General features: G+C 37.2%; 1 protein-coding gene across 9 annotated transcripts in view; it reads left to right on the forward strand.

Annotated features, from left to right (window-relative positions):
- Positions 1–11,757, forward strand: part of adgrl2a (adhesion G protein-coupled receptor L2a) — a 136,675-nt gene that overhangs the window by 42,130 nt on the left and 82,788 nt on the right. For all 9 annotated transcript variants that reach the window (XM_081358488.1, XM_081358489.1, XM_081358490.1 and 6 more), the window contains exon 2: positions 8,110–8,294. In XM_081358488.1, the coding sequence (XP_081214614.1) occupies positions 8,186–8,294 (109 nt within the window). In that variant the 5' untranslated portion in view covers positions 8,110–8,185. The remainder of the gene's footprint in view (positions 1–8,109; positions 8,295–11,757) is intronic.

Below are 11,757 nucleotides of genomic sequence, written 5' to 3' on the forward strand. Positions count from 1 at the left end.
TTGTGTGTGTGTATGTGTGTCTGTATATGTGCATTAAATAATCAATAATCAAATGGCAATGAAGGAAAAACATAAAAAAACACATATGAGTGAGTATATTTATCAAAGCTGACATGAAATCAAATTTAATTCACTTTTTTAATACATGTTCCTTATTTTATTGTGCACCCCATCGGTACACATTATCCTTAAAAAAATCAAAATAATCTTTGTCTTTGTAATTTTATTTTCAAAATGTAAATGTCACTCGTTTTGGCTCCGCCTCGCAAAAAAAAAAAAAAAAAAGCGCTCTTAGATGAGGTCAGTATGAATGTATCTGAACAGATCATGCTGGATGACAGAACATGTTTGTGACTGTCCCTCTGTACACACACACACACAAAGAGAGAGAGAGAGAGAGAGAGAGAGAGAGAGAGAGAGAGAGAGAGAGAGAGAGAGAGAGAGAGAGAGAGAGAGAGAGAGAGAGAGAGAGAGAGAGAGAGAGAGAGAGAGAGAGAGAGAGAGAGAGAGAGAGAGAGAGAGAGAGAGAGAGAGAGAGAGAGAGAGAGAGAGAGAGATGCACGCATTTCCACCTGTGCATTTGCACCCTTTTGACAGCAGCAGTGCTTTCATTGCTTTTGCAGGGATTAACAATTGATGCATTTTGTTGAAACTGAGATGATGAGCCTTTGAGAATAGCAGAAACCTTCTTTTTTTTCTTCTCTAGTCTCTCCTGATGTTTTATGACCTCTTACATTGGGTGGCTCTCTTTTTGTGACATGAAGACATAAGTTGTTTCCCTGTTTGCTCTTCTTGCTGTTGCAAAAACACAGTGCTGTCACTTTCCATTAAAAATGTACAGAATAAGGCCTTAAAAATTAAGTTTATTTTTCACTTTTTTTCTTCCTTTTAAACAAATAGTCAGTAAAAAGAGTACTACATATTTAACTAAATTAAATATTAAAAATGCTTTTTGCCATTTTTGCGGTCCTGTTACTAAAATATGTGTTTAAATACAGCCAAAACAGGGTTGACATTTAGCCTAAATTAGTAGGGGCTAACTAATCATGACCGAATTTTGATTTGTAGTTACTGATCTATTTATATGTATATTGAATAAAAATAAATCCTCGTTTTCACAATTTAAAACAACGTATTTAACATGGTTGAATGGTGTAGCTCAACAAATTGTGTACATTGTAATGCATTCGATTATTTACATGTTTAGAAATGACCTAATATGTGTTCATTTCAGATGTCACAATAGATTGTCTAATATATCTAATATTTCTAATAAATAAATACATAAACAAACATTTGTGCCGATAATGCTTTTAAAAAGGCATGGAACTCCAAAGCGTGCCGTTTTCGTGTGAAGTGCTCTCTGCATTTTGCTGCCAAAGAAAGTCTGTTTCCCTCCCGTATCCCCGTAGCTGAAGGGGAAACATGGAGTGTCAAGGACTTCTTTCTTCTGATTGGCAGGTGCAATCCGTGTAAGATACCTGTATAATGGTGGTCCTCAGAATTTTTTTTGACCTTCTTATACGTCTCCCCATATTAATGTCACTCTATTACCGTTAAAACGGAGGCTTCTCAGGAAAACACGACGGGACTGAATCCTCCTTATCGTCGGCAACCTGAAAGGAGGAAATTGGCGCTATCAGTTAATGGAAATGACATTTTTAAATTTCATTTTCAGATAATCCACTCCTTGTCCACTAAAACATCAAAATTACTGTTAACAATATATGAAGGCCATATTAAAACTTCCTTACTCATAGCAGTCGAGTCCCATTCTAATCGTCTTAGAGAGACACCGTGCCATTTTAATAGGATTTCGGATGCGTTCTGCACGTTATTACGCCGGTGTTCATGTCATTTACTGTTGGAATTAGAATGGTGTGTATCAGAATAATGAATAGATGAGTTAACTACCCCCTTCCTGCAGAGTATGAATGTGGTGTTCGGTATTCTCTAGTAAAAAGGGGCTGTTCAATCTATTTCCAGAAACTTCTCCAGAAGCTCCAGCTTGTACTGAGGAATTTGGTTCTTCTCTGGTTCTGAGTCGAGTTCTCGTCTCTTGCTTGTGTGGCGGCTTGATAGAGGCCTTGATTGCTCTGATTAATGGATCACAAACATCTTCTTTCAGAGAAGGATGAAAAGAAGTTAAAAAGAGTGAGATTTCATTCACGGAGAGTGATTACCGTATTTTACCACCACTCAAAGCGTTATATACGCCTTTTTACCATGTCTGCATGCTTTCATTAAAGTAGTTATTCAGATTTGACATGGTCATGAGGCAGTTTTGTCACACAGGGTTTCATGTATCTTTTCCAGGTCTTAAACAGAGCTAAATGGCTAGTTAAGATGATACATTTGCATTCCTGGTGTAGAAGCCAGCTGCGATTGTAAGGAATCAACGCAGGAATAAGAACCACAAGAAAATGAACGATTTTGTTTTCTTTTATGATTCAATTCTGATCCAATTCCGGACCATAAATGATTTCATGAACAAGTCCTTTAGTCATTTTAATGGAGCTGGTTCATGGTCCGTGAGTTGTTTTTTTGTTTGGTTTTTGACTGTTTTACTGTTGCTCACGATTCAACGATCAAACACAGCCCTGTCTTTAAAGTTTATATTTCACATGTCAAACTATCCATAACACTCCGTGTTGGTTGTTGTGCACAATCAGCGCAAAACACAACAGAAAGCTATATTGTCTATTGATTGTCTTTGTAATATTTCACATTGCCCAGGCTTTCTCTCTGATTACGTTTAATTTAGGAAGCAAACTAACAAAAAGATAAAACATAATTTCTTTTGCTGTATCAATGCAGATTCAATAGCGACAAAGAGTTGAAAAGCGCTGCAGGATACACTGTATTTTAGTACAGTGTTCCATTTGTATGAGGTAAAGAGGTTTAAGAGCTATTAACGGATTCGTTTACCTAAAACTGAAAAATCTCTCATTTTTAATCACCCTTATGTTACAAACTAGCCTATGTTTTTCTTTCTTCTGTGTTGCAAAAACAGAGAAATTAAGAAATTGCACTGGTCAGTCTTTTCCATCTAATTGCAGTGAACGAAGACTGAAACTTTCAAAATCCCCTGTTTCTGTCCCACAAATGTATTTGATTTGCTTTTCCTGTCCTCTACGTTTAGTTCATAATGACATATGTTTCTTCATTCATTGCTTGCTCAATAGCATTTTGAGTTTTTTGTCATTTGCTCATTTAGTGTTTGACATTGTCGTCCATCTGACCTTAATACATCCGTCACCCCTGATATTATGATGTTTGTCCTCTGGTTTTAAGATGTACACAAGCGGCAGCGTCCAGATGGCAAAGGTGAATGTGTGACAGTAGAGTCAAATGGGATGTGTTCAGAATGACTCATGTGTTGCTGTGCATTAACTGGCCCACCCCTGGACCGCTGATTGATTTCCTCTAGTGTTTCTGGCTCAATGGGACACTGTCATCACTGACCTGATATTCTAGCAAAAATATGCAAACATCGAAAACAAACTCTTCACTGGCAAATGTTCATGAAAGGGTATGTGTTGCTATTATGGGCCATTCTGTAAAACTGGTGACATTTGTATCCATCATAAAAAAAATAATGAACAGTAATTTACTTGCAATACCAATATATGGTTACACTGCAGTGGAATTATATATTTGAGTACAGAGTAATATTAATTAGGATTAGGTTTTGGTTTATGTTTAGTTGCATATAATTTACTGTTATTACTATGGTATGTACATGTAACATCTGTAACAAGGACACAAGGTAAAATTAAGTGTTACCTAATATGCTAATACCCTTTCCTAGAAATTTTTGTAAATGCTGGGTAATTGTTTTATATATATTTTTTTTCCACCCATGTTTCTCCAAATATATTCTAAATGTTCCAGATATTAAAATTTTCAGTAATATTTAAATTAAAGCTTATGTTTTGTCTGTATTCGGTCGCTCGAATTTGGTCTGTATTCGTTCAATTGTTTTCTATATTTATTATTAGAAAAATAAGTAGTGTCTCCAGGTTATGTGTCAACTCTGTTACTTTACTATTGTTCTATTTTATACAAATAATAATAAAGAAGTGAATGCTTTAAGGATGTAGAGGCTCTTCTTTTATCACTTTATCTTATTTTACATGGGGACTGCCCTGTTACAATGCATTTTTATTATAAACAACTGATAACTGTACAAATATTTGTAGAAATATGACTTTACATTTTAGACAACACATTTTCATGGCCTTGGAATGTCACTGTCAAATTGAACTGTAAAACTGGCAACCTTGTTACTCTGTTACGTTTCTGAAGACATAATCTATGCCAATATAACAATTTAGCAATATCATGAAATGGAAGATTGCAATTTGTTAACACTTAAATATTATCGGTCTGATGGAATGTAAAAAACAAAAACAAAAAAACTAAACTACTACAAAATCACCTTATCTAACTGGAAAAGATATGTTTCACGAATTCCCCTTTATGAATATTTAGCTTGTCAGCTTGTGTGCTTTGTCCCAACATTGGTGTGTTTGAGTTCTATTGTGCGAATGCGTGTCCCTGTTTATGGGCCCATTTTTTATACACTTGTCATATTCTTTGACCATCAATCTCATGGCTCTTTTTGTAGTTCATTGAAAGCTCGGGGGTTAATTCAGAGGTCAAGCGAGACTTGCAAGCTGTCAATCTCGCATTGTAAAATTTGTAAACCCCCCTCCGCCCCCCTTCGGCCTTGCCTCTTGTGCATTATTCCTGCACCCACCCCTCTGAAAGGATGGCTCCTCCTCTATTCTCCGGTGGGTCTCACTCCCGCTTGGGAGAAAGACGGCCGCATAATTACACATCTGCCCTTTGTTTCTCTGTTTTGGCATTAACATCTCAAACTGGCCTTTCAGCTCTGATTTTAACGGCTCTCTTCGCACCCGGAGAAGTGGAATGTTCTTTCAAAGTTCTTCTTTTTATTTCATGCAACTGTCTCGTTGAGGAACCCTAAGTGTTGCAGATCTGTTGAAGCAGATGTACACAGCTGTGAAAAAGCCTTCTGGGTCTAGACCTCTCCATCGATCACAGCCCTTGTATTTGCTAGTTTCTACGTAAGCAACACGATTCAGTGAAGCTTTCGGCATAAAACAGCAGCCCGGTTTGCTCCATAATCAAAGGAAGTGCTGGTATCAAACATCACGGCCCGGATCCTTTGAAAATGGATGGTTGCTGTCTTAATTTGTCATGATTAGAGTTTTTAATTTGATTTGCGAATACAAAACACACATAATGGCGACAACAGGCTTTCCCGCTGTGCCGCGTCAGCGATGGAACGGCAGTATTTGTTTGAAGCACTTAACAGGTGTTGATCGGCGGTCTTTGCTGCAGCTTAGGGAGATAAGGCCTCCCGTGGAGGGGAGAGACCTCAACACGTTTAATGAGGAGCGCGGGAGTCAGGCGGGCCGCCTTCGTCCATGGCTCAGCTTCTGGAGACTGATCAGCATGTTAACCGCTCACAGCGTGAGACGAAGATATGAAAGTACGGAGCTGTTGTCGTTGATTTAGTCGAACACCCTTTGACTATGTAGGGATCAACCCTCATCCTTTATGCATTTATTTTTCTCACTGCTAACTGCTGTGAGCCGCCACCACGGCTTCGCTAGTTTTTTTTTTTTACCTCTGAAAATCTCAGCACAGATGATTTTAGGGAGAAAATATACTCTCTTTCAGAACCTACTGGGGCTCCACAGTACCACACTGTTATTTTGCTAATGCTAATGCTAATGTTAATGCTGCTACGCCCACCATTTGAGTCTTTCCATGAAAGGTGTATTGTTGGTGTCCACAATATTTGATGCGAACCAAACACAAACATCATCTATTAAGTGTTTTGCCAGCTTAAATATATTAATTATCAAAATTAATTAAACTTTCTATTAAAAATATTATTTAATTTGATGATGGTATATATCTTATAGGGAGTTTAACATGTGCATTTTACAATTCTGTATAACCATATAATTAGTATAGTTATATATAATATATAATTATATATATAATTATATATATATGTGTGTGTGTGTGTATATATATATATATATATATATATATATATATATATATACTGGCTTTTAAAGTCCCCGTGAACCCGAAGTTGCAAACGACTTTTCTCCAGTGTTGTGACGTATTTCCAGTGTTGTGACATATTTCCAAGTGAAACGGAATATTGAACAGAGGGCAGGGTTTTACTTTAGCGCTCCTCCTCTCCATCTCTGCTCATAGCAGACTAACGGTTTGAGGGGAGTGGTTAAGCGTTTTCAACCCAAGCCGTCAAACTGACGTCATCAGAAATGCAACGCCATTCCAGACCGGAAGTAACTTTTCAGATTTTGATTAACCCTGGCAAACATTTTTTTTTTTGTGTATTAACTTGCACAGATTAATTGTTTACCACAAGACTAGTAATATGCGCTAACAAAGTAAATAGGGTCAATTTTGATTTCATGACGACTTTAAAGGGAATGGGAGATGAGCCTCTGATTGGTTTATTGCACGTTATGCCCAAAACACACCCATTACTCATTAAGAGAATAGGGACAACACTTTTAGACCATGTGTCGACCATTTTTCCCATCGATAAACTAGCAAAAGTGGATTCGGACATGCCCTATAAGTGCACTTGCACTGTAAGCTTTCGACCATGTGCTTAGAACGTTAAAATAGTTCCCTATATAACACCATATATAAATATATATACATTGCATATAAGTGCACTTTTGCTAGTTTAACGATGGGAAAAATGGTCAGCCCGTTGTCCCTATTTTCTTAATGAGTAATGGGTGTGTTTGAGTGTAACATGAAATAAACCAATCAGAGTCTAATCTCCCATTCCCTTTAAAAGCCAGTTGCGCTCGCGCCATGGCGGATTTGCTATTTACATGGCGGCAAACTGAACGCTTCTCTAGCGACAAAACAGATCTGCTCTTGCGCAAGCAGACCATTTACTGGACAAAGTTTACGTGCGTTGTGGACCCGCCTATAGGCGCATATTACTAACGCGCTCTTTAAATAACAAAAAAATATTGCGCCATTGACTTTAGACCAGGTTTCAGTTGGTCAATGGCACAGTCTATTTCAATAGCAACAGTGCACCTGAACACACCTCGTTTTCAGACCAGACCATGGGCGCACAAATGGGTGCAGATGCATTTGCTATTTAAACAACGTGACGCAGGATGTGAAAATGATAACTGCGTCAGGCTGAAACTAGCAAAACACACTTGCGTCGATATATATAACAATATATACACGTGTGTGTGTGTGTGTGTGTGTGTGTGTGTGTGTGTGTGTGCGTGCTATTTATGCTATTTATTACACACTATACTATTTATAATCACATTGTTGACTTTTGAATACTAATGATAGGAAGCCAAAACCTTGATATGTTTAATTCAATGCTTTAGCATTTAGACATTCTTTGTCTGATCATACCGAAATGTACAGTACTTTTTTTTTATTTGACTAGACATGAGGAAATGCTCTGTAATGCAATAATGTATTAAAGGGTGCTGAGATATATTTAGTGTATCTTCAAGAAACCTAGGGGGGTGCACACACTGTTTTTAATGGGCTCCTAAGTGGCTCGTTACTGGAGTGACGATGTTTCCCATGAGGCTGTGAGTGTGTTTTATGGGAGGCCGGTGGAGGGTGTAAACATGCAGAGAAGGAAAACATTCAAAATATGAGATACTGTATATGACAGAGTTCTCTTTAGCTGGAGAATATGCGCTGGGGGCTTTAGTGGATGAGAAACCTGCTTCCTCTCCAAAAAGGATGGTAGCGGAACAGGTTTGGGAGAAGAGAGTCAGATAAACGGTAACGACAGGCTTTGAGGTAAATGGCTTGTTTGTAATGTGGGAGGTGCTTTTTCAGGTCTCAGTCACCTTCCAATAGATGGTTTCTACACATGGGAGGAAATCTGTGTGAATTTGCTACTGGAAAAAAACAAAAATCAGTGGAGGAACTGAGGCGAACGAGACTGGAGCAGTTTAAAGGAAGACGTTTTAATGCTGGAGGAGCTCTTCATCGACAGCCAAACACTGACAGTCCACTGTGGTTTTCTTGCAGGCTTGGAGGTCAATGATGGTTATCTCTCAGAGTGACTTTCCTGGATCGTTGTGACTACAGTGATTTCGACCCAGACATGTGGAAAGCGGCAAGTCCAGTCAGAGCCAGCATGGGATGTTCAGAATGGAAGTCTTTGGTCCTCTGTGGCCTGGTGTTCGTCTTGACGGTTGTACAGAGTTCTGACGGTAAGACATTTTTTTCACAAATCTTTCGTAAAAGCAACATTTTCTTGTTATCATCTGAATTAGTCATTGGTTTAATGCTGTTCTTGTGTTTATGGTGCTTTTTTTTTTGTTCTTTTATGAGGTGGATGTTTGACAGACACTATTTCTGATAGCTCAGATAAATAATGACTGTATCCTTCCAGACAGATAGCCTGAGGTTCTTGGGAAGCTGTGTGCATTAACACAGAGCTTGCCTTCGTTTTCTTTTTGGTTAAATTAAAAGAAAGACCATACAGTGTTTCCGAGTTTTCCCTCATCTCATCTCCGTCTGTTTACTCTCATGTCCTGTTCTAACTATAGGCCTAAACCCTACAACTGCTCATTATAAACAATATCCTCAAGTAAACACGCCTCATTACACTCTGTCCCTGCCGTAATATCTTTTTAATGCATTTTTATAATTGAATTAAATGGGTTACTGCCATAGCCATGGCTGGAAGTTTCTGCTTGTGCAGAAACTTTGAAAGATTGATTGCTTGAGGGTTTGCTCCCTGTTTCTCTCGAGTATATCCTAGAAACTTCAGATCTCATCTTTCTGATTTCATTTCGTGGGCCGAACGTCGTCTATAAGTTCGGATGTAACTCATTTGTATTCCGTGCATCTTCTCAAACTACATTTTCTGGTATTTTATGAAGCTGAAACACAAAGCAGTGATGAAGTATTGTGGAGCCGTTTTATTGATAGTATGTCTGCCATTGAATGCCATAAAATGTGGCATTGTGCTCTTATAGAAATGAATCAGAGTTGTATATGCTGAATGCTATATTAGTCTGAGCTCCTAATGCTTATTTGATAATCGTAGCGATATTACTGCTTTACAAGAGTGAGTCATTTTATGATAAACCTTAAAACTGAAGGAAATGTCATAATAGGGATGGATTTTAAAGGCCTGAAAACACATTGAAACTACATGTTATATAATATGCATAATGATACTTTAATAACACTGAGAATGACCAACTATCTTGCATTATTAATAATGTAAACAAAATCTATGTCGTTGTCTTTCCTTAGCTGATAGATCTTTATGTTTCATTCACATATGTGAATGCAGACGCTTTTACACAATCTCAATTTCAGTGTCAGAACATGATTAATAAGTATTATTGCATTCTCACTGCCATAGTTTTGTAAAAATGAAAGTGAAATTTTGGCCAAGCATTTGTGTCTGCATTTTCGGGGTAAAGGCTTTGTTTTTAGTACTTACTATAAAATACAACAGGACTCATATTGGCTCATTCATGTACAATAATGTGGTGCAGGTTTATTGTCTGATAAATTAGCATCATTATTTACCAGCAATTACAGTTTTCTTTGAACACACTGTCACTGGCTTATTTCACAATGGGGCTAAGTAGTTCTGAAAGAAAGCTTTGCTTCATATGTCTGGACAATTTGCCGGTAAGGATTGTGAGTAATATGAGACGTTCTTTTTTTTTTTTTAATTATGGAAAGGACTGAATAATATCCGTCCGTGTCGTGCTGCCTTGGGCTCATTCAGAAGGAATAGCAGGGAACCATGGCCTCGACCGGTGGCCACCCGCCTGTATTCATAAAAACACTTAATTTCCATCTTAATTCATATCAGAACAGCTTCAGTGTGACTTCCAGACAGGCAAATCACATATTTAAGAATTAACAGCATTCTTGGCGGCTGTAGCCTTTTGACAAAATAGAATTAAAGATTGAACTTTTGATTTTTCGAAGAGCTAACTTTCACCTACCTCTATTAGGCAAATGTATAACCCAGTTTTTCTTCGAGTGAATAGTTTCCTTTCATGATGTTCTTTTTTTCATGGAAGCCAATTGGAATCTTGACCTATGATGCCTCCATTTCAACTGCAATTTTTAACTCAGAATTGGAGATTTGGTCAATCTTTTTAGATATGTAAAGGTCTTCCCTATTGATTTTTTTTTTCCTGGATTCGTAACACGATATGCATAAATACAGGGCTGTAGGTCATTTGCATTTCTCCAAAGCATTTGAAACTGTTTGGGATGAAAACTCTCACCATTGGCAAGAGCTGAACGATATACACCCCATAATGTTCGAAATATGCCAACACTCTATATCTGCACAACTGTCTATCTGCATGCTTTACTGAATAATTTTACAAAACCATCATTTTATTTTTGTTATTATTATTACTACTACTACTGCTACTATTATTTTAAGGTTTTAGTTTTGTTATGTAATGTGAAACTATTTTTTTAAATAATTTGTTGATTTCCGTTCTAAGTTCTAAAAAAGAACATTATCAGATAATCTCATCTTTAAAATATTCCCAATATATTCAAATTTTTTCCAAAATAACAAAAACAAAACCATAGGTAAAAAAAATAAATAAATAAATAAATAAATTTATTTATAAAATAAATAAAATATATATATATATGCACAGTAACCATGTTATGAAATTACTTATACCGTGAATTTTGGTAATATCACCCACCACAAGTCTACAAATCCTTTTTACATTTGAATCATCTCCCAAAGGTTAACACTCTTCCCTATTTACTGTAAGTGTAACCTAAAAATCACATTTTCCACCTCAAATGGGCCCCTTATTTGGACAGCTGCTGTCCCTCTTGCCTTCAAACTCTGACTGAAATGAGCTGTCTGTCTCTCTGTCTGAAACGAGCCGTCTGTCTTTCTGGCAGAAATGAGCCATCTGTCTCTCTGACTGAAATGAGCTGCCTATCTCGACTCTTTAAACACCTCAGTTGAATGTCTGCTGATTAACAGTAAAAATATGTCACAGGGACGTCTAGAATGGCAGTTATATACATATATATATATATATATGTGTGTGTGTGTATGTATGTGTGAGTCCACAAATATAAGTTTTGTGTTGCATCATGAGAAATGAAGGCTGGTTGTTCTAGTTTTTGTTGTTGTTGTTGTTGTTTTGTGGAAATGCTCATATCAAGGTTTGTTGAGTTGTTTCTGTTGCTGTCTAGCTGTCTCACTCTCTCTGTCTTTCCCCCAACCACGTGTCTCTCTCTCTCATCTTCTGTCCTTTTCTCCATGTCTATGGGCTATTGGTCTCTCTGAACTCACACACAGACAGAATTAGAGCTGATCTTTCCAGGTTCTTTGATTGAGGGGGTTGTGCATTTGTCTCCTCATGTGTCAAGCAAGTATTTTACAGAAAAATGTGTTTTGTATTGTGATTTTATGTCTATTCTGGGGAATGTAAGTGAAACAAAAATAATAGAACTAGCTATTTTCTAATAGTTTTTTCTTGATCCGGGATCTAGATCCATTTTGGTAATGTTAACCCTGCTCAAAAAAAAAAAAAAAAAAAAAAAAAAAAAAAAACTGCCTAAGGGATTTTGCTGGTCTTTGCTGGTCCCCAAGCATGGCCAGTTGAGAAGTGCCAAAACCCCTTCATGAATCATCAAAATAGACTACACTGCAAA

Source organism: Scardinius erythrophthalmus, assembly GCF_964197995.2.
Source record: "Scardinius erythrophthalmus genome assembly, chromosome: 25".
In the NCBI taxonomy this organism is placed as follows: Eukaryota; Metazoa; Chordata; class Actinopteri; order Cypriniformes; family Leuciscidae; genus Scardinius; species Scardinius erythrophthalmus.